This window comes from Lycorma delicatula, chromosome 3 (assembly GCF_047948215.1).
Source record: "Lycorma delicatula isolate Av1 chromosome 3, ASM4794821v1, whole genome shotgun sequence".
Lineage (NCBI taxonomy): Eukaryota > Metazoa > Arthropoda > Insecta > Hemiptera > Fulgoridae > Lycorma > Lycorma delicatula.
The window spans coordinates 127,523,655-127,549,058 of NC_134457.1; the positions used below are offsets into that span (position 1 = coordinate 127,523,655).

Below are 25,404 nucleotides of genomic sequence, written 5' to 3' on the forward strand. Positions count from 1 at the left end.
TGCATCAAATCAATCAAATGACTGAAGACAAAAAAAAAACACATTTTATAAAATGGACATAATTATAACCCTAACGAATATATTAAAATAATATAATACACTAATAATTATTATAATACCAGCATATTTGAAAAATTACATATATATTTGAATAATAGTAAATCCATGAACGAACAAGTCAAATTCCATAATGACATCCTACATATATAAATTATAGAATAATTAATTATTAATAAGTTGGTAATACTTCATTTATATTTCATAATAGCCGTAAACATCTTACGGATATAAGGTTACATTCTTATTAACGGATAAATTAAATTTTACTTTTGGCGATAGACTATTATGAACATAACAATTTTAATTAAAAATATAATTATATATAGAGAAATTAAAAATATGAATTTTGAATTACATCTTCTATGAAATCTTTGATGATGGAGTAATGACTCCGAAAGTACTAGGACATATATATTGAAAATTGTTGGTAAGTGGAAACTTTAATTTATACAACTTATATTAATACGAACGGCGCCAAGTGCTTAGGAAATTAAATCTTAATAAAAATATTTAAATATATTTCTTTGTACTATAAGCTAAATATTTTGATTATATTTAACACAAAATCTTCTCAAAAGATCAAGAATACTTTGAAACCCAACTCATTAGTTAATTAGATAAATAATTTTATTATTAAAATAATTAAAAATGCCAATAGCGTTATATTAGTTTGACGGAAAATTAATATGTCATTTCATTTTTCTAAAATTATGACAGAATCTAAATCAATTAATTTTTGATAATAAATTTGTTTCAGGAACTTAAAAATAGTAATAATAATAATAATAATAAAAATAAATTGGAAGTTTACATAACAGATTTTGGTGTACTCTGGCTAAGTATAAATACGATTTTATTTAAATGAATCATAAATAATATTTTAATGGGTAAAGTAATAATTTCATTAATAAATTTTACTAGACTTATGCTCGTAATTGCTTTGAGAAAATAAATTAGAAGATACTCATATATATAATGAATGAAGCAAGGATGGTGAAAGTAATTTTGAAAGAAAGATTATGCAACAAAAGAAGGACGAAACCAAGAAAGGGGTGGTTAGATGATAGACTGTCTTGATTGACTAGTTTTGTAAGTGTAAGTAAAAGGGGCTGTAAAAGATTAGTAGAAGAAAGAGAAGATTGGGGGCGGTTTGTAAAGAAGCCACAGCCTACTAAGGATACTGGAACAAGTGAAGAAGAGAAGATATAATACAGTCTACCTCTCAAAGTAGTGGTGGATACGTGTGCGGTATAAAACTACTCAATTTTATTCTTCAGACCTGCAAAAAAGTTAAGTTTCTTTTTAATACTAACAATAAAAGTAAAAATGGGAATTTTTAATTAAAAGAGGTTAACGGTAAATATTTTTGTAAAATTATTTGTTTACTAGTAATATATTATTTTATTTACTATTTCACGCTTAAAGAAATTTTTATTCTAGTGCAAGTAATGGCTTTCAATTCAAAAAAGTATGACTTATTTTAACAATATTATTTGACAATTTAAAAAATTTTATTTTTTTCTACCCGATCAATCGAAGCCTATAGAAATAGATATTTCTATAATATGAATACAAATTTATCATACACAATATTTACTTAATGTCGAATAACCTATAGAGTTGTAAAATTACAAAAAGGAAAAACAGATTATTTGGGTCGAATTTAACATTCCCATTATTAAATTTGGATAATTAAAAGTATTCATTAATATTTTATTTTACACCGCCCAATTAATATTTTACACCACTCAATTAATATCTTACACTGGAGGTGTATTTCACGGGAATATACAATTCCTTAAACCTGGCTTTTTTAAAAGTATTAGTTGTTTTCTTTAAATATTACCAGAATTTTATAATTAATTAAGTACATATTACGTAAGATTTTAGTTTTACACCATTTTATTTATTTATTATTTATTTTTTTGTTGACTAACTGGTAATATCTAATACTAAAGTAATTAATACTGACCTATAAAGATCCAGAATGTTCTATTACATATAAACATCCTCGTCACGGCTATATGGTTACTTGCGTTTCCTGTCGCGGTTATTTTTTTTTCACTATAAGATTTTTTATCAAGAAACGGAGGGAGATCCAGCCAGTAGCTTCGCAGATGCAGTAACAGTGGCAGGACTGTGTTGGTTAATCTGACGCACCGCACACCATTGCACCCATTAAAAAATCGAAATTCAAAAAAAACCCGAAATTGGTTTTTAAGTATTTATATGAAGAGTATTTTTAATCTCAAATCTAGTAGTGAATATCGCGTTTACTTCAGTCAAAAATGGGAAAAATTTGGAATTAGTTTTCAAAAATTTATACATTTCTTCACGCCTTTCTAGGTCGAATTTAAAAAAAACTGGAAATTGATGACACATTAAAAATCAAATTAATGGCTTTTTTTGTCATCAATAAATAAAAAAGAACCGGGTTTCAAACAAAATTCAAAAATCGATTTTAACCTTTTAAACTCGGAATTTCAAAAAAATCTAAAAATTGAGTTTTAGAAATTCACATGAAGACTACAAAATCAAAAATAAAGTTGATATCTACATTTGTTACCGATAAATTAAAAAAAAAATAATAAATTTCATTGGTCTCGATTTTAATAATTTAAACTCAGTTTTGCACTTATACCGAAGAAAAATGTTACACAAATTTTCATCAATCTCTGTGTCTGTAGTTTAGTTACAGAATATCTGCTGTAGCTTTTGCTGGGCGTTGTCTATGAATCACGTATGTCATCTCGTTTTAGATTAAAGATAGCCCGATTTGTTTTATTTCTAGCAAATAAATTGATTTATAAATTACAACCTAGCTGTATTAGATCTAAATATTAACAATTAAACTGCATTTTATTTAAACTTACGAGAATCGATCGATAATGGCCAAAAAAAGAAGAAAAATAAGACTCTGCTATAGTAGATGGATGGACCGGATATTTTAATTACAAAGGTATTCCATCTTATTATGTATGTATGGAATCCGATCTTGCTTTATCCTGAAACATCAAACTATATTCCAGAAATAGCTGAAATTACTTTTTGTATTATTAACAAAAACCACTCTTACACATGAAGCACAACCAGTATGAGTATTTTTTTGAAATTAATAGGAGAATAAGGGGAATTAATTTAATTATTATTAAATTTATGTTGAATCTATTACTCAAACCAAGCATTAATGGATGTGGCAATGAACATCTCAATCAAGTTTTATAAATATTAGCCTAAAAGGTAAAAATGCATTTATAAATAAACTAGTCAACATTAGTTTATCTACGCTACCGAATCTTTGAAAGTAGAGACGCAGAATGATGTAGGAATTAAAAAAAATAGTTTAGAAATAAAGAAATACAACTTCCAAAAGAGATTTATCAAAGTTTCTTTCTCTAGCTATATAGGTTACTTCTTTTGGACCCACCGGGTTGGTCTAGTGGTGAACTTGTCATCGCAAATCAACTGATTTCGAAGTCGAGAGTTTTAAGGTTCAAATACTAGTAAAGGCAGTTACTTTTATACGGATTTGAATACTAGATCGTGGATACCGGTGTTCTTTGATGGTTATCAACACATCTCAGGAATAGTCGACCTGAGACTGTACAATACTACTCCATTTACATTCATACATATCATCCTCATTCATCCTCTGAAGTAATATCTTACGCTGGTTTTAAAGGCTAAACCTTGAAATACAATAATGTTTTCAGTTGAAAGGTTTACGAATCTCATTTAACAAACCGAATTTATACAATTATCTTAAAATTCAAAAAATAAAAGTTGAAATTCCCCTTGAAAGTGAAGCGTATTACCAAAATGTATAAATCCATACAGATTCTTTTGCAGTCAAATTTCTACATAACTACGATGTTATAGATTAATACGTAAAAGGTTATACATTTATGAAATGGCCTTTTTTAAAAGTAATCAGTAATCACCATTTTAGTTAGGTTTATTAAATACATGAAATTATGAGCCAACCTGAAGGGTGTTATCGTAAAAAAAAATAAATCATTTAAAAAAAATTAACTAAAGTTTTATTTACAGCAAATTCATTATTCATCACATTATTCATACATTATTCATCTGTAATGATAATGATACAATCAATTGGTGTAAATCAGGTTACATCTAACGTAATGTTATTGTTTGTAATACAATATTAAAGGGCCACTCAAACTATTGTAATAATAAATACCAATTTGTTCGTTCTTTATGTTTATAATAAATAAATTATAGCTTTTTGTGATTCTCCAAAACATTACGCTGCTGCATTTCCCGGGGATCTGTAAGTACTAATGATAGGCTAGCTGGGTGTTTACGGAAAGAAAAAAAAACAACAAATGATTTATTTTAAACCAATATCTGCAACGGTTTTCCAGTAGTAATAAAACACCGCCAATTTGTATCTAATCTGCATTTGGTTAAATCCAACATGTATATTTAATTTGTTTCTTTTTTTGCATTTTTTTGTAATTATTTATTTATCTCTACGTTCTTTAGAACCGGGTTACAAAACAGCGTTATCACTTTCATTAATATTTACTTCACTTATGTTTTAATCTCGTTTGGTTTAATTACCGAAAAATTTAATTTACATTAAGTCTACATGAAGCAATTTACTTTTATTTGTACTTTATAGTAGGTTACTATCATTATTTTTACCTCTATTTATTCGGCATTTTATTTATTTATCCCACTCATTTAATTTATATTTTTTTATAACCTTCTGGAAGTACAAATTTATACATATTCCACAAAATAAATAATACTCTTATTTAAATAAATAAAATAAGATTTTTCTTTTAATATATAAAATTAATTAAATTATAACAAAATAAATTGCTGATTTTAATATTTTATAAAATTATTTATTAAAGTAATAAACTAATGATGTACATTTAATACACTACATAGTAATGTCAAAAAATCTCTTTATTTGAACACAACTATAATACACCTCAGTTAAAATTATATTCGACGACTCGAATTTGACGCCCTTACTAATATTTATAGATACAATGTTACAACATGCTACTACAAAATTACTAGAGTATATTATTGCGACTGTAGCATTTATTTATAACTTTATTTTTTCATTACTTATAGAAGCACTATTTATCGATGTAAGAGATACATTAATTTATTGAAATTATCTGTTTCAGTTTTAAAAATAGTGTGACGAGAGTAAATCGTGATAACATACACTATTCTCAGTTTCTTGTTGCTTTCTGTGATAGTAATGATATTCACTATAAATCAGTTCCTATGTTGAAATGAGTAAAATTGTAACTTAAAATTCTGAGATAATCATTGAATCTTCGTAGTCTTAGACATATTAGAATGCAACAATATAATTCTGTCTGTGAATAAGTCAGCGGAGAAAATACTTCATACTACATCCCCGGTAAGTTTGTCGGCCTATCCTAAGTCAACATGCGGTTGTTGACAAGGACTATCAACTTATGCGAGATCTAGTACAGCTGAGATGCTAGGAAAGATATTTGTTACTAATTAAAATGAAGATCATTTAAGCGATGAAGATTTTTGTGTGTTTTTAATTTCCTTTATGATAAAATGAATCCTTAAAAAAACCATTTCCTAATCAATTAATCATTTTAAAATAATCATAATGTCAGAAAAACCAAATCGGAAAAATAAAAATTGTAATGCCTCTAATAGAACTTGTTTTATTTTTCAGTGCGAGGTAAATTTAGAGAAAGTTGTTATCATTCTAAATCTACGGCTTTGAAACTGTTTCAGTGACTGAAACAGTTAGTATCATGGAATGGAATGCAAAGTTGGCAGGAGTCTATTACTCCCTACTTTATTGCAGAACCTGGACAGAGTCCCTTGCTGCTGGATCTTTCTAATCGGGCTTGTTTTTTTTAAAAGGTTATTTTTTAATCTCGGATCTAATTTTTCAATTTTTGTCTATTATTATTTTAGTGAATTTAAGACGGATTTAATTGCATTCCAATCCGTTGTTGAACCAGCGTTATCGAACCCATTTCATGGGCCGACCGCGGAAGGCTAGGCTTATGAAGCCTGTCCTCCCGACGTAATTCCCCTTCAGACCGTCCACTGAAGTCCTTTCGGTGCTAACTCTTTAATAGGCTAGCAGGAATACGCCACAACGGGGCACTAACTGTAAGGAGGGAGCAATGCGTCCCCTTTTCCGGAGGAGTCGCAATTGCTGGGTTATTTTGTCTGATTGTAAGTTTTGAAATAGGAGAGGTTGTGCAGAAGCTCTTCATCCGCTTCTGGTATGGCTGCCCTTCAGGACGCATCTCTGCTGGGCTCTGTTCCGGACTCCAGTCCGTGATGTTGAGACGAGTGGGTGGTCTTCCTTCTTCTTCATCTTCATCTTCTCCCTCTTCTTCTCCCGAAGACCTCTTCGTTCTTCTTTGGCCTGCACTTTCCAAGAATTGGTAGTAACCGAAGTTACATACCATTAACCTTGTAATTCCCGAAGCCCCGAAGGGCTGAACGGGGGAAAGTGCAGGTTTCTTCGCTCTTCTGTGCTGTCAGTAGCTGCTGTGCAGGTGACTGCTGGGCAGGTGGCTGCTGGGCAGGTGGCTGCTGGGCTTGCGACTGATGGGCTGATGGCTGCTGGGCTGATGGCTGCTGGGCTCGTTCCCTCTTTCTTCTTTCTTGAAAGGAAAGGAAGGTAATAGGGAACTTACAAATGGTGATACCTATTCGCGATCGCGGTTTTGGGGCGGCGATTTTTGTGGAAGAAGCAAACAGTAATTATTCACTCCACGTAATTATTAACCTTCAGACACACGTGTGTCTGAGAAGGGGTTGGGGGGACCGCGTGGCCGCAGTGAAGAAACCATTTGTTTTGTGGTGGCTGTTGGTATCTGCAACAAAAGAAGCAGAACACACAAAAAAAAAAATAAATAAAAAAAAAAAAAAGAATTTATTAAATTTAGACCACGTTTTTGTTGTATGCGCGACTTACCGTATTTGAAGTCTTCAAATTATATAACTCGCGAAAAACTATTCACTCGCGACCCCGGAAACGCGTCTGACGCACTATTCCGTTTATGGCTCACGCGATATGGAGGCCCCTAAGCCTGGTTTGTCGATTTTCGGCTACCGCACCGCACCATCACGGTGGTTCGTCCAGTACGGCGTGAGGCCGCTTCCTTACAACTGTCGGAGTTGGGTCCTCTCTGCAGATGTCCCGAAGATGACTGTGTTCGGACACAGCCGCTCTCCCGAACAGTCTGCGCGCAGTTAGTATCAGGGTCCTCGTATAGGCTGCCGTATCTCCAGCCAGCCACCTATCTTGCCAGACATTATAGGTCACGTGCCGAACCAAGTCTGTCCATATTCCAGCATACCTGTTCGTCCTCTCCTTAACCAGTAGATCATTGGGTAAGACACGAGATAACATGCAGTCAGCATCATATGATGTGGTCCTACATAACCTACCTTTCTTTCTTTCTTTCTTTTTCCTGTTTAGCCTCCGGTAACTACCGTTCATATAATACTTCAGAGGATGATATGTATGAATCTAAATGAAGTGTAGTCTTGTACCCTTAGTTTGACCATTCCTGATAAGTGTGGTTAATTGAAACCCAACCACTACCAAACCTACCTAACCAGCTAAAATAAAAATAATGAACAATCTGCGGTTCAATACGTATGAAATAATCTATTTCGCGAAAACAGGAATAATATTTATAATACAAAATTATAAGGATAAAAATAGTAATTTTTTAAACCTCTAATTAAAGAAATGTTTTTACTGAATGTTATTCAATGAGATGCATAAACAAAATATTTTATTAATATAAACATATCAGATTTTAAAAGTGATCTATAGAAAGAAAACCAATTAGAATAGGAATAATTACTACACTGTGCAATATAAAAAAAATTAGGTATTTCGATGATTTAAAAAAAGAAATAGACAATTGTAAAAAAACAATTGGAACCTTACAAATGTTTATCTGCATTAAGGACAAATGATGATAGTAAGCAGAAATGACAATGTCCTAGTATTGAGCCATTTTATGAATAGAAACCTAAAAAAATAAATCGATTTAAAAAGTGGAAAGGTATTTTTTAATCGGAAATGTTTTAAGTCTATTCTAACCGTCTATTATGTCCGTCGTTAAGTATATTATAATTGTTTAACCGTCGTTAAGCCTATTTTAATCGTTTAACAGATTTCAAGTAAAAAAAAAATATATGCAGTGTAAAGTAGAACTGAAGGTAGATGAACAAGATAACTGCATGAACTAATCTTCAAATATTCAGACACGAGGTATTAAAGGAGATCATTTTATTCCAGTCCTGTAAGCTGAGTATCTATACTACGCGTAGATTAAATATTTTTTTTTTTAAAAGTAGTCATGCGTATTTTATATACTAGAGAGAAGTTAAGGTAAATTAAGGGCTCCCGTTGATTAGTTCATTAAAATAATACAAAAAACTACGTCTGCAAATAATTTTTGTAAATTAGTAATGTTCTTTGGTTGCATTGCGTTACCGGTTCTACTCGTCAATATGGAGAGGGGAGATGATATAATTTGTTAGTAATTCATTTACGATAAACTTTTAACAAAGTCTAGATCTTGTAACAAAGTCTATTTAAGTTTATTCTCAATAAATGTGACCAAAATTGTACTATATTTATGAACAAATATTGTTTAATACAAGTGTCCTGAAACATAACTTCCCGTAACGGAGCGTGGTATAAAATATAACAATACTTATTTCACAGTATGTGATATGATTTCAATTCAGCTTTGAATCGTACTTTTATAATATTGAACGTATTTACCCTCGAAAGGAAAAATTAAAAGACAAACGATATGAAGAAAACTTTGAAATAATTTTACATTTGGTATTCTGAAAAAAATTACAGTTTTAATCATATGAGTTGGCGAATATAATCAGTCTAAATATGAAAAATTATGATGGGGAATAAATGTATGACATATTTTGATGCTTTTTTTTACCGGTTTTTATCAGCGAAGTGAAGGGTTCAGATTATGTCCTTCGTACATAATTAAGTTAAATATTTTAATGTAGTAAAGTGAGTGAGTCACATCAAAGGATGTTAAATAAATAAAGCATTTTACTAAATGGTCGTTGAGTCTCCGAATTGCTGTGAAATTGCCTTAGGCCCTTTAGCGTAGGCAAGCAACCATCCCTCACCCCTTCTCCCAAGAGGAAAATAGCTTTTCAGCCGCTTGTTACTCATTATGTGTATTATGGTATACTTAAAATAAAAAAATAAAAATAATAACTAGAGAGAAAAGAGATTTATTTCAGTGAATTAATACAAAAATTGAAATAAAAAAAGAATAATTATTACCACTTTTTTTTTGTTTTTGGTTTACTGTAGAAAGCATAAAATTAATGGAGTAATTATACGAAAATTAAATGAATTTAATACTTAGATGAAACAATTTTTATTCTATTTTCCCGATGTTTTTTCTCCAGAATTTTACATTACATGGTTGAATATTTTTAAATCTAGCAAATATTATTTTAACAATTAAATGTTTTATACAATAGTTCAAATAAAACTGGATGATATTAAATATTTTTATTTAATGTGAATTAAATTGCAGACTAATATTTATTTAACATATTTGATAAACGGTAATGTGAAAAAGAGTATAAAAATGTCAAAAGTGACAAACGCAAAACTTTCTTCCTTTACAGTTACCGACGTCAATCAATATATTGGTTTTCTAAAGGTTCATCTCTTTTCGAAAAATACACTGTAGCTTCGTTCGTCCATGTCAATTACTGAATATTGCCTCACGAAAAAAAAATATATAAGCCCTATTTCAATTTTTAGGAAAAAGTTTATTAGATAAGATAAAAAAAAAACAAAAACTGAGAATTATTGGAGTTGTAGCTTTCATCTCCACAATCTTTCTTACGCTGAGAAATTTTTCCTGTAATCTATTTTATTGGAATTTATTTCCTCCGTTAACCAAATAAATATGAATAACAACTATAAATAATCTATAACAAACTATAATAAACTACAAATAATGATATTAATCTATTAACAAAATTTATAAATATTAATTTTTCTTTTAACAATTAATTCACCATTTAAATTCAAAATTCCTGCGTGGGAAAACGGTGTGAACATTTTATAGCGTAAAAAAAAATAAAACCGATCGCGATTGAAAATCATAATCTTTCAAATGAAAGACCGAGACACTACACCTCGGTTTGCTATAATTAATTACAAATTTCTTGCAGGGAAACATATAATTCCCTTCGAATGTATAATATGGAAATCCTTAATCGTAAAAACTATAAAACACAGTATATTTGTTTCCGAAAGTACTTAAAAACATCAAAGAACAAAACAAGTCGATAAAGTTTACAAATTCATCAAGAAAAAATTAAAAAAAAGAGTATTTTAAAACAAAATAGTTTTTTTATCTGAAGGGCATTTCAGTGCAAGAAAAGCAGACAATTTTTGAGATCCTCAAATGTATTTCAAGAGAGTGATTTTTGAATGTATCTGAAATCTTTTGCGTTTCTGCAGCAATTATAATATGATCAACAAAAAAAATTCCAAAAATAATTAAACTAATCTAATTATTTTTAGAAAAATACATTTTTTTTGTTTTTAATTATTTTTATTTTAAAATCTACGTTTAGTTTCTAGTTAGATAACTGATACAATTTCGTAAAATTTTTGAGAACATAAATACTTTCATTTTAAGTTTATAATACTTAATAGATTTATAAAATTACTGAATTACCCAAAACAGATAATGTATAGCACGCACTATGCTTCAAGTTAACGGTAAAAAACTGAATTTTATTTGGAATTTTTATATGGTATATCAGGAGTATTACATTAACATAATTAAAATTCACTTTTTCAAATAAAAATTATGAATAAAATTAGTATGTAAATAAATCTGTGGTTAAAATATTAGTTCCGCTATATAAAAATATCCTAGAAAACTCCTTTTAAGTAAATGTGAAATTCACATATTAAAATAAAAAGGTGTTAGTAAAAAATTAATTTAAAATTTTACTAAGTATAACAATTTTTTTATAAGTAAAAATTAACTGTGTATTTAAAGGTTCTTTATATTATTTTTAACGTGCAAGCAAATTATGTAATAAAAAAAAAGAAGCGTAATAGGGAAATGAAAGGTGAATAACAAATTTAGGAGTAGTCTACCGAAAGAAAGGATGATTTAATTAATATATTTATCAAGAAGATATATTACTGATAATGTTTATTTTCTAGGAAAAACAAAAAATCGATTTAAAAAAATACTAAACTAAATCCTCTTTGAAAGCAAATTAGAATATTATGAAATGTATATTAATAATTTAAAATACTAAGATGATATTACTTTGTGTGATAAAAAGCTACATAAAGTAAATTTTAAAACGGTGAATGTATATTCATGAGTCTAGTCAAAAATATGTAAATTATATGGTTGTGAAACACATTTAATACTACTAAAATATGTAAAAATATATATGATGACATACAAAATACTTAAAATGTCAGTGGACAGGTACGAAATATTTGCAGAAATCATTATATTTTATTATTTGAGAATATTTATAAATTGTGCGTAAAAGATCTGTAAACAGTGAGAGATTTGTATAGTTAATGTGATTGTAAAAAGAATGAGTTTTTGTATGAAGTAAAGATATTGTGAAAGAATTCAGAGTACTGAAAATTTATCTGGGGTTTAAATTAATAACATCAAATTTATTATTATAGAATGTTCGCAAAATTACCGCTGACTCAATTGTGAGAAAAGATAAGATAAAATGGAATAATTGGTGAGGAATAACAGAAAAAATACAGTGATTGGATTACAATGGGTTTGAATGAAAATTAAGGTAATTTAATCTATTATACCCGTTAGAAAACCAGCTGGGTACCCGTATTATGATAAGATAGGGGAACCCAACTTTAGTTTCAATGAATATGTAAAATCTATTATAGAGATCGCTATTACTTCTATGTCTAATTTTCTAGTTACAATAGTAATCGAAATTAAGTTCGATATACAAATAGAAATATTTTCGTTTTTTCATTATAAATTAATACCTATTAATATTATTGTTTTGCTATTTAACACACATGGACATCATTGTAAATACAATAACAAAAAATCATATATTTCTACTTAAAAGCCGCAATTCACGTTGCAATTGTTATAATTTTATATTCAAAACAAATTACGTAAGGAATTAGACAGCATTAGACAGGATTTATTATGTAAATAAATCTGTGGTTAAAATATTAGTTCCGCTACATAAAAATATCCTAGAAAATCTCTTTTTAAGTAAATGTGAAGTTCACGTATTAAAATAATACGGTGTTAGTAAAAAATTAGTTTAAAATTTTACTAAGTATAAAATTTTTTTATAAGTAAAAATTAACTGTGTATTTAATGGTTCTTTATATTATTTTTTACTTGCAAGCAAATTATGTAACAAAAAAAAAGAAAGGATAATAGGGAAACGAAAGTAATAATATGAAGCATATTTAATAAAAATGTTTCATATTTATGAAATCCCAAAGCTAGTATTCAATAATTTAAATATTTCAAAACAGATAACGATTCATGATACGTTATATCATATTTACTTTTCGAATACATGTATATTTTAACGAGTGATCGTAAAAATACATGAGTAAAACGTTTATGAATTTTCAATACAATTTATAACGGCAGAGGCAGATTTAAGAATCAATGAACGATCAAAGTACCACTATTCATTGGTTTTTCTGAGAAGATTTATTTATCAGTGGCTCCTTCTAAACACTTAACGTGCATGAAAACAATGTTATATGACACAAATCTCATTTTCCTTCTCCCATACCAATGGTGATAAAAATAAACCACTGACAATACACATTCACTCTCGTGTATCGCAGATATACGATAATACGCAGATGTACGACAATCACAATACCGTATTTTCCTAACCAATCAAAATTACTGAAACGATTGACCAATCAAAAGGTCACTAATTCCCACCAATGGGAACTGTAATACAGATTGATAAATGATGAGACAGTAAATTTCAACCAATCATAATCCTTGATCTTTAACCAATCATAATGTGATAATAAAACTTACCACATGGAAGAAAACCATTTTTGACGGATAAGGTAGGTGAAGTCCATGAATGTTGAACAGTACATCATATACATATAAAAACTATACATTTAAGTAAGACACAAAGACCGTCAACCATCCAGATAAGAATTCATTTTGATGAAACACAAAATAGAACAACCAACATTATTTTATTCGAAAATCATAAGAACAGTACTTGTTAACCAGTCCAAATGCATATATTATTTAAGATTTATACAACTCACTGTATACATATATTGCAAGCTTTTAATTGAATATTTGAAATCGTAAACAATTTGTACGCAAAGTAACGTATTACATGTTCCTTTTTATGTATTCTTCAACGTAATATCGATATCTCTGGAACTCGCAAGAATAGGCTACGGATTTTCTCGGAATTGAAAATTAAATTTAAAACTTTAGAATTAATTTCCCATTTTATTTCACTAGTCGAGAAAAGCTAAAGGCGTAGAGTGGGTTTTAATTTGTATCATGTAACGAAAAAATAAATTATGCAGGTTTTACAGAATTGCACTACCGAATATTTAGTTTTTACAAAAGAATCGTGAGAGGGAAGACAAAGTAACTGGAAATTTGGCATTAAGGTTATTAACAGAACCCTACATTATAATCACCAGTCTCGGCAAATATACAAACAGGAACTAAACAATGGAGATATACAGTCTTCCTTGGTGATCAAACGTTAACATTTCTGATATATAAAAAAAATACATTTATTAGAAATTGTGATTAAAATATTTCGACAATAGTTTCGGAATTTCGCTTCTCAGCATATTTAATTTTATTGTATGAAATTGAATAGAAATGCAATTTTGACACTTAGTATTAGAATAAATAATTTAGAATTTTCTAGTAGGAAATTATAATTTACCTTTGCTAAGTAAAATGACTACATTATTGCAAATAAATATTTGATGGTTGGTTATACTTTTTATATTTTTTCCCGGTAAGAAATTTATGTTAAATATTAATTTCTATACCTTTCGAATTCAAACTTCCTTTTTTAATTTGCAATTCACTGGTTTTATTCCGATAATTTCTGGCTACAATATAATATTCATTTTTTTTTAATGATCTCCTGAATCTTAATTATACAAGTTCTGAATTACCTGATAGGTAAACGCATCAGAAATGTTTTTTTTTTTGTGTTTTACTAGCTGTAGTCACGTTGCGGAAGAATTAGAGTAATACTTGATGTATTTAAAGACAAGAATTTATATATATACTAAAAATCATTTTATAAAAAGTGATAGTAATAACAAAACAATAAAGGAATTAATTATGTATTTATATGACCACGTAGTTGAAAGTTAAAGTCAAATTGAATTAATAAGTTATGTATTTCTGCAAGCTAGGGTTAATTTCTTTCATTTTTACATAAAAATTTTAATCTGTGTAAATTCAATAGCCATCTAATTGACAGCTTCATTCCTTTACCATTGATATGCAGCTACTGTATACAAGTACATTTTCTAACTTCATAATTGATTTGAATAATTGCACATTTGTTCTACAAAACTTTATTCTTCAATGAAACCAGATCATCTCAGAAAGATTGCTATTTCCAGAACCACCTTCATCATAGAAACGACCATTTTTATTAATATAATGGTATTATTTTAATATTTTGGTAACTGTAATTGGTATATGGTATACATATAATAAAAACGATTTTTTTAATATTAATCTTATACATTATATTGTAACGAAATTTTGACTCCCGTAGAACGCCTTAAATTTTTTTTTTTTATTATTATTTTTGGTTAACTTCTACTTTTATTTTAACTTTAATGTCTATATGTTTCGTAAGCTAATTAATCTGAACTTTCCATTTGTTAATACAAGTAGACAAATAAAACTAAATAAATGTGACAATATGCTATATTAGTAGTTGTTTCCCTACTTTTATATTGTTTATTACTTTTTAATTATGTCTGGAATGCACTCGTAATTATTATATTTCACCAACGTGATATAATGGATATAAAGTTATGTTAAATATTTTGAAATGAAATTGTTTATAATTATTTTATTACAAAAAATATAAATAAAAAAAATTCAACAAATACAATGAAGGAGCTACGTATCTAAAAAAGCAGAGAGAATACGCAAGAATACGTAAATTATTTAAAAATAATTTCAGCATATAACGGCGAATATCTGGTGATCAATTTAAAAGTTACCAGATTTATTATTCAATAGCTATCAGTTCCATCGTATTTCTGCTTGCATGCATGTATACCATCCTCGGGGGAACCTTTGTAAAATTATTTTCAAAAAGGTGGAAACCACCTCTCCGCTCCACTTACCCAAAATCAAAATTCTTAAACAGCAATGGTCACATTTAATTTCATTAAAAATAATGAATTTTTTTGAAAAGAAATTTAAAATCCGCCCACCTCTTCGCTCGGTAGGTACGAAAACCGTTTGGGGTAGTAAGTTTTTAAATTTAACAAAAATAACTATAAAATTACGTTATATCACTTTTTGAACCAGATTGAAATAATCATAATCTGTGAATTAAAAGCGTAAAAATTATTTTTTAAATTACCAACAAAAAATGTCGTTCTTAAATGTTTTCTAAATCTTCAAGGGTAAAATATTACTTTTTTTTAAATGAGACGATATAACTTGTGACACTAATTGGAAGGCCCTTTGAATGGCAAGAAATTTTGTCCAAATAAAATAAAATTTGGTTCACTGATATTGAATTTATGATTAAAAATGTGTTTTTTTTAGGTTATGTTGGGATGCAGTGTTACTGACCCAAAATATTAGGTCTGAAATCGTCTGTTCTTTTTGAAAATATGGGTTATATGTTTCTCCAGTACTGAACAAACGTACCAGTAAACACAACAGTATAATATTAGTCAAGCAAACAAAAAACCAATAGTAAGATACCTACTTCTTTGATGAAAAATGTTGAAAAATTACCTTGTTATAACAGGATATAACTTTCTACCAATTATTGAAATCTTAGTCTACGTGATAAATTTTTGTACATTGTTTTCTTTTATATTTTATGTATTTAGTGGCAAAAAGTATTTGTTGTATTTATTACATCACGTTTTATTTAAATGTTGTGTTCTTTAGTTAAAATTGGCATTTGGTTTGTGTTATTGTTCTACCATTTGGCCTTTCATGTTTTTTGTAAATTGTCTTGCTAAAATGACTTACAATCTGGAAGAAAGAACTGAAATAATTTTTACATATGGAAAATAAAATAGTACTAGAAGAACTGCCCAACCGTTTGATGAACTGCACCCAAATAAAAATGTTTCACACTTGCACTGAAAAACTTGTTAAAAAAAATACAAGATACGGGATCTGTAATGAATAAGAAACGTGTAGGGCAAAAGGTTTTACACGAATTAACTTTGGTGGAAATCTTGGAAATATAGTAGCAAATCCTTAGAGCTCAATTCCTCTGAAACTGGGGTTTTTTGTGGTTCTGTTATTACTACGTTAAAATTCAGTAAATCTTTTCTGTGTAAAATTCAACTATATCAAGAACTAAATGAGGATGATGCTGACAGAAGAATTGAATCCGTAAGAAATGATCCAATTAAGTGTTGCCAATCCAATGTTTAAGAAAAATATTTGTTTTTCTGACGAATTCACCTTCTTTCTAAATGACTTTGTTAATAAACATAACTGTCGATACTGGAGCGATGTAAATATTCATTTTTCAAAGTTGGAAACACGCAACATCCTGAAACATTAAATGTGTGGGCTGGGATTTACGGTGATAACATAATCGGTCCAGTGTTTATCGATGGGAATTTGCAGTTGCTGGATGAAGTTATTCATCAACTGAAAGTCCACCCCTTACAAAATCAGTTAGATGACAATGGAAACATGTTACTTAACGAAGAAATGCTTCACTTTCACTAAGATGGAACCTACGCACTGTTCATTTCCATTTCGACAATGGTTGAACCGAATTTTTCCTGCGCATTCGATAGGTAGAAGTGGAACAGCTGAGTGGCCGGCAAGATCTGTTGATCTTACACCATTGGACCTTTTTTTGTGGAACATTTAAACATTTAAAAATATTTGGCATATTAATATTGTTAATATTTGCTTAGTTATATAAATTGTATTTCTTGTTTAAATATATTGTTCCTTATTTTAGTGAATAGACTTAAATTTCTGTATTTTTTTATTTTGTGATTTGCTACAGAAATTAAGACCCTACCATCAAAATTATAAAATTAAATTATTTTTTTTTATATAAAATTAAATCAAAAACATTAAAGTTCTTTTTTATTCCAAATTTTACTCAAAATATTGTTGGTTTTCATTCTATAGTAAAACTTACTCAAAACCTTGAACATTCTTTATAAAATAATTGTATATTTTTTTTGATTAAACGAAATTAATAGAGGTATGTTAAAATGGTATAGAACACAACAAAATAATAAAGATATAATGCATTTAAAATCTTGAGTATTTTCTTTCGGTTTAGGGGAAGTAAAAATACAGATTTAAAATTACGTATAAATTCAGGCGTTATTTTATTTATTTATGTCTTTAATTTACCTCATTTACAAAGAAATAAATATAAATAAAATAAAATAAAGGCGAACGATTATAGTCTTGAGACTTTCCCTAACATTATATTATTCGAAATATAATTTTATGAGTTAGGATTACAGTTTTAAGAACAAGAAGGGTTGCAGGGAAAATAAATTTCTATTTTGTTTGTTTTCGGTAATTGACTCGTAAAATCATACTGTAATTGACGTATTAACCCTCTTCATCACCGTCAACTTAGTTCAATGAAAGCCAAACTTTATTCCTCTGAACGTTTACCTTTTTTTTTAAAAAAAAAATCTTTTTTACTTTTTCTCCTCTTTTCTGTTGTGTTTTTAATAAGGTTTATTACTTCCTTTTGATTTCTCTTTTCTCAGTTCTTTTCAGCCAAATATTCATTTAGTCTTATTCTGCCTATATAATCATACATATATACTTACCTCATATATTCTTGTCTTTATTATTCATTAAATATAATTTTTATTTAATTTGCAAGTATTTAATATAAATATTAATAAACAAATAAAATATTTATTGCCTATACAAATTAATGTATCCTGCTAATTATGGCCGCTGCTACACTTAAATTACTCAATTTAAATACCGTGTTATATACTAAAAATAATATTGTCTTCAAGAAAATAATATATTTAAGTTTATATTTAAAATTCTAATTCTATATCATAAAATTTAGACATCAATCCAAAAATTCATATTTAAATGTATTTTCACAGTTATTAAATAGGTTGCAATGAAATGTTATTGCATCTACGCGGCTTCATATTTTCTTTTGTTTTTTGTAGTGTCGAGTTTATTTAAAATCTTTCTAGATTATCCGCTAGGATCGAAGTGGTTTGTTTGTTCACTGGCTTCCTTGTTAGATCGCTGTTTACCACTGGGTCCGGAATAAATGTGCTTATCATGATCTAAGTTGAATCTTCGTAATCATCGAAGTGACATTCAGACATATTTTGAATTACTAAAGGATTTAAAAAACCACTAAGTTATTTTTAACCTGGACGATAGTAAGTTCAAGTTTTTATGTTCTTCTTGTATTTATGTGATTACAGCTAGAAAAATTTAATATTTATTACTATATTAAGTATAAAATATAACTAATCTAAAAAATATTTACAAAATAATACAAAAAAATATAACTACTTCTGTAATAAATTTATCAAAAATTATCTAAAGAAAAAACTGAATAAAAGGGAGAAGATTAAAACGCTACTCTACCAACCTTCTTGCAGAGTAACGTTTTATTTGTTCATTTTTTCATGTAGTACGTTCCGAGTTTGATTCCAATCAAGCATGACATTTTCCATACGCAACAAAATTTCCACCCCATGGCTTCATGTTATAGACATGTATTAAATTAATTATCTATAAAAAAAAAGTCAAATTATATTATTGAATCTTATTATACGGTTAATTTTATTTTAGGGTTCGATTTACATGACTATTCAGTTACACTCTGACGATCTCCGTACCGGAGTGTTAACGCCTTTTCCTATCATATGTCGGATTTGAAATTTTTTATATCCTTCAATTTCAATCACAAAAAAAATGGTAGGGTAGGTTCATTTGGGAGAAGGCCTGTATTAACCAGAAAGGGAATAAAATATATACGTATCTGATACTATATTTTCACACGACTGCCCAAAACGTATTATAATTTATTTAGGATGTAGGTACGTATATATGTTTGTTTTACCGTAGCAGCTCAACGACCAAACCGATTTAGATGTATGACCTCGCATTGGAAACCTTACGTTACCGGGAGTGTTATAGGTTATGTAAATAAACACACACACACACACACACACACACACACACACACAAAAGAAGATTTGCCGGTTCAAGAACAAACTTTAATGAATTGACTTTAATGATTCAAATCAATTGAATCAATAATATTACAAAAGTGGTATAATTGAATTTGTGTTTAATAAAATAAAATTAAACAAACTTAGAAAATTTCTGTTTAATAATAATGGGCTTTCCTTGCATGTGAGGCTAGAATGGCGATGTGATGCAAGCACCTCGTGCGGGACTTCACCAATTATCACCATCAACCGGTAACAAACGGGGTGCCCCTGGGGGGCTGTTTTGGAGGTTCTCTGCAAAAAAATTATCCGATTTTCAAAATTCAAACGGCGGTGTTTGCTAATATAAAACAAAATCACGATAGAACCAAACCAGAACAAAAATTAACTGATATACTCAGATATGGACCTTACTTACAAGACTGCCCAAAAAGGAGTGCAATGTATTTAGGATGTATGTATGTTTGTTCAACCATAGCAGTTCAATGGCTGAACCGATTTATATGTATGACCCCGCATTGGAAGCTTTACATTACTAAGAGTGTTATAGGCTATAAATATGTAAATGTATTAATATGTGTGTGTGTGTGTGTGTGTGTGTGTGTGTGTGCGCGCGTGTGTGTGTGTGTGTGTGTGTGTGACTGTGTGTGTGTGTGTGTGTATAAAAATGTGTTTAAATAAATTTTGAAAAATCGAAAAAAATTTTTTACTATATACAAAATTGTAATCCGTATACTCTATAATTATCCTATATTAGTAATGTTTATTTATCCCACATTAAGAGCAATGCTTGTCAGCAATATTTTTTTTTTGGCAGTCATGTATTTTAATTCTTAATATGTATTTCTTATTTAGATTATTTACGTTTAAATAAATCGTTAAAGACGACTATTTTACTATTTTTGATCACTATTTTCTCAAACTGCACTTTATAATAAATTTATAAATAAACTTAAAACAGACATGAAAGTCCAATTTATTTTACGGACTAAATTTAGTGACTAGAATAATGTACAGGTAATAATGTATAAATAATAACAATTAAAGCTAATTTACAAAAATATAAAAACAATGCATTTTGAGAAAAAAAAGCTTAAACCAGCAAATATTATCATACTTCTAAGTAATTAATAAAAAAATGTGATTTAAATCAACCTATAAAATCAAAACAAAAAGAAATTAATGAAAGTTTTTATATCAACTTATATTATAAAATTCATATTTCAACAACAAAATATTTGTTGGAATTATCTAATAAGAAATTATCTGAAATTCAATTACGTGCAATAAAAAGTCGAAAAAATACAATGAAAACCAATAATAATAAACAAAAGAATAATTACGTGTATCAATATAAAAAAATATTATCGAGAAAATAAAGAAACTGGAATTAAAAAATGGAAGCAGGCAGAGTAACACGATTTTCATGAAAAGAAACAAGTAACGAATGTGGTAGAGTCTATTACGAATTGTACATAGAAAAATAATACTCATATCAAGAGAAAAAACTTATAGATTTCCCAGAGGAAAATATAAAAAATAAACCGAAAAAACTACTTGAAGTATGGAAAAAGCAGAAAAATAAATATCCTTTCTTACACCGATCTGAAAATAAATTATACTTGGCTATTATTAAAAAATAGTTTTTTAAATTTAAAATTTATGTAGCCTATACTTTTTCATTAGACAAATAAAAAATCGTTGTGAAAAATTAGCAGTGAGTGATTTGAAAGTTCGTCAGATATTTCAATCCAAAACTTGAAAATTAATATTCAAACAGAATTTTTCCCGAACATAAATTCTGATTTTATTACACTTGTAAATATATTTCTTAAAATTATAATCCGTTATTGTTATTTCTTTTGTTCAATTAAATATATCAACTGTTATTTTTACGTGTAGCAGTGTTTATTTTTAGTGCTGTTTACTTGATATATTTTTGAAAAAAGTGGTTGTGCAGATTACTGTTGGCTCGTAACAAAATTTCAATTAAAAAAAATATTGTGTAAGGTATTTTTATTTATACATCAATTAGGTCTTTCTATTTTTTTTTTTAATCGTTCGGCCGAGTTAACCTATATGCCATAAGAAAATATAAACAGGGATCATCCTGACCCCGTAGGGGAAGACACCTTCCATGTGGCAGTTTCGGTAGTTACGCCATCCCATCCGTACCTAGCCCTTATCGGCATTACCGGAGGTCATCTTCAGAACTTCGGTAAAAAGCACCTCTCGGCTTTGTTCTTGTCCCATTCAGGATGTCACCGATGCGAATGCCTCATGTGATATTCCCATCAGTGTACTACTAGTAAATAAACCCTTTAAAACAAGACAAATGTATGTCGAGTTATTAACAAGACATTAATGTGAAGGGACTGAAATTTAAACGCAACTACCTACCTACCCGATAGCTTAGAAGTCGAGTTCAACACGCAACCATAACATAACACAAAACAAGAAGTAGTCTTCGTCCTCATAAATTGGTATTTTTTGCATTCGTAAATTACATAGTATGCGTAATCTAGTTGTCCAAAATCTTGACACACACCTGAATCCACTAGGCTCGCTGAAGTCTGTCTCGGTAGACGTCATGACCAGAAAGAGATTTCGTCACGTACTTGTTAGGGTAAACCCAAGAGGCGCCTCGCAAACCAACAACATCTGGAAAAAGATCTAGCAGAGGTATGCGCACCTCTACCCAACCCATCTGGCTTGACATGTCGTTTTAAATCACGATTTTTTCTGAAATCAATTCACCTGACTTCCTAGCAACATAACGCTGCTGCTTTTCTGATGAAGTTAAATCTATCGATTTCACGCCAGCAATCACCAAGATTGCCTCTTGTGAAATTGTACGGTAACCTCCCGTTACCGTTAGTAATATAAGGCATTGAACTCTTAAAAATATATCCCAATAGCATTTAAGTTTTAGCCTATCCACCCAAACAGGCACCGCATATAGCATAATTACCTCGTTTAAGCCCTTTTTTTTTTCACTAGTTGGTTTCCATGGCATTTCTCCTGCCACTACATCATTCGGTCGCCGTAAAGCATAAGACCGAATGTCTGTGCCACAAACGGCTACTGAGCGTCGAATCAGTTAAGCAACCAGTCTTAACTAGCTCCTGGAGCTAACCTAATTGCGTGAGTGAACTAAGCGTGGTGCCACTCGCTTTGTGTCCCACCGCTCACTTGTCATATATTACTAAAAAATAAAAATGGATAGGCGCAACCCGTTAATTAATAAAATGTTTATGACACTCAATAAATTAATTTACATCGTCAAGACAGCAATCCGCTGCCAATCCTAGGTCGCTGAATGCCAGCAAGTACCAGTCCACCATATTAAAGTGCTTGAGCTTTATTGGCTGGTGGTCAGCCATCACTCTCGGGTAGCTTCCCACAGAAGTACGGTAAGAGTAATTTTTCTCCAAAAAACTACTGATGCCGATTGAACAATGCAACGACATCAAGGAACACCCATACGGTCCGACAATGAGGCTCTCGCCACATTGACTCGCCGCTTATGAGGAGCCAATTTGCCCCTTGACCTATAAGGTTCAGAGCGGCCTGAGTTCTGGTCTCCCCAAGAGCTGGGGAGTCGAACATCATGTGTCCGTTTGATTGGACCTCTCCGCAGACGTACAGCTCATCAGCTACCAGGCGGAATCAAAACGAAATATTGGTTGAAGTTTGCGTGGTTGGAGAGCACCTGGGCACCCGTTGTATTAAAAACAAAGGAGAGGCATACCATCTCCCCAAGTCCTGTATAAATCTATACAACGACCATCCCTTAGTCGTGGCGTGCCTTTCTTGCTGCCGAGAATCCATCGCGTGGCTATAAAGCCTCCTTTGAAGGCAACAGTTGCCCATCTCCTGATGTTTGAAATTTAGAATTCAGAAACTTATTTCCGCTCCGGTACTGGCCCGGCCTGTAACCGCATCCCAAATATCTAGGCCTGCTTGCCTCTTTGCAATTTCCACATGGCTGCGTGAACTTTCACTACTAAATCAATTGGGAGAGCCTTTCCCAGTACGGTGGTAGGAGGTTGTTTTAAAAACACCAGTGCACATAATTAAAGCTCTGTGCTGGACACTCCTTAAATTTTGAAGAGGTGCTCTATTCATATCCAACCTATGCGCCCAAATGGGCGCCGCGTAAAGGGTCATGCTTTCAAAAACACCTCGGTACACTATGTACATTTAATGGCCCGCCGCTACTTGCTTAATGTGGTTGCTAAACAGCAACTTCTCATCAAACAAAACTCCTAGGTACTTATGAACTCTAACTCGGCTGATTACACAGCCTTTATACTTAATGTGTGGGTTCCGACTGTACGATAACTTGTTTGCACCCTGAGAAGCATGTACTTCGTCTTGGGCATATAAATCTTTAAATTTTGCATGTCCATCCAGTCCTCTGCGGTTGACAAAGCCGCATGCGCTCGATCTTCTAGCTGCCGTTGTGAGTTACCATGAACTAATAGGAGATAGTCATCGGCGAAAACCTGGGCCGTAACCACTTCTGGGAATGTCAATTCCAGAAATCCGTCAAAGACCAGATTCCACAGCAAGGGACAAAAAACGGAACTCTGTGGGCTCCCCTTGATGATGGATTTTACCACAACTAGGTGCACATCTTTAAACACAGCCGTGCGGTTAGACAAATATCCACGTACTACGGCCTGTAGAGCTACGGGAACATTGCGGCGTTCCCACTCATAGAGGACAGAACTCCAACACAAGGAAGGAATTCTGCCTTATATAGAACGCCATTATATAAAATACTCATACTCTTAAAATAAAGACCCAAATCAGGATTGACCACTCTCGAATAAGAAAGAAGGAACGACAGGCCTTCGCCGCTAAACAGGGATCAGCTGACAGCTGATCTGAATGATGATTTTAAGACATCGTCATGCGGGAATTGTTTACAAAACTCTCTCAACCTAACACGAGAGTTTGGCTGAGCATAATGTGCCTGTATCTCGTAGAAATAGGATGCCACATATTCGGAACAATGCGTCTGATGACTTACCTTCGCCGAATAGATTTGATAACCCGTTTGAGGATACAAGAGCTAATATTAGCCATAAGGCTAATATCAGATCTCTGCCAATATTCCTTTATAGAAAAACTGACTTAATACAATTATATGAACTACTTGAAACGGTAATATGAAAGGAAGATTATAGTGTGCTGCTGGTCGGTGCTAACCAACTTCGTGCTTCAAAGAACTTCGGGGTAATCCAGAAAATTATAGACTTGGTTCGTGAGCAAAAACTAATCACACATACGTTCCCTAAGAAGTATGAAAGGGTTTTTTGGGCGGTGATCAGGAATTTAGACTACTATAAATTGACATGATCAAGAAGGAAATTGACATGGGGATAGGGTGCGAAGCATAATGAATCCTCGTCACAGACCAACAAAGGATCAGATATCAACGATCTTTGTGAACCTCAAACTCAAGAGATTAATAGGAAAAAAAAGAGAGAGAGAATAATAGAGATATTTTTGGCTTAAAATACAATTCAATGACGGAGGTGCTGGAGGTAGGCAAATAAGGAAATACTCAAAAAAGGCTTCAGGCGTTGAGTAGATGACACGTAAAATGCTAGTTGCGCTCCCGTTCAAGGTCATGAAGTACATTACCCACATTTCCAATGGCATTCTTCGGAACATCGTACTTTCGATCAGAATGGAAGGTCTCACAAGTAGTAATGACTCCAAATTTAGGTAAAACCTCACACGACACATCTTCCTACAGACCAGTAAGTCTTTCACCGAATTTGTCAAAATTATTTTAGAAGCTATTTCTTAGGAGACTGTGGCCAAAC

At 30.6% G+C, this 25,404-nt stretch overlaps 2 protein-coding genes across 2 annotated transcripts in view; both read right to left on the reverse strand.

The window, feature by feature from the left end:
* Window positions 1-25,404, reverse strand: part of LOC142320978 (zwei Ig domain protein zig-8-like) — a 327,902-nt gene that overhangs the window by 298,211 nt on the left and 4,287 nt on the right. The window lies entirely within an intron of this gene.
* LOC142321205 (uncharacterized) lies at window positions 18,507-18,706 on the reverse strand. The gene is given in 2 exon segments (XM_075359202.1): window positions 18,507-18,676; window positions 18,679-18,706. Coding segments are annotated over 2 exon segments (198 nt in total).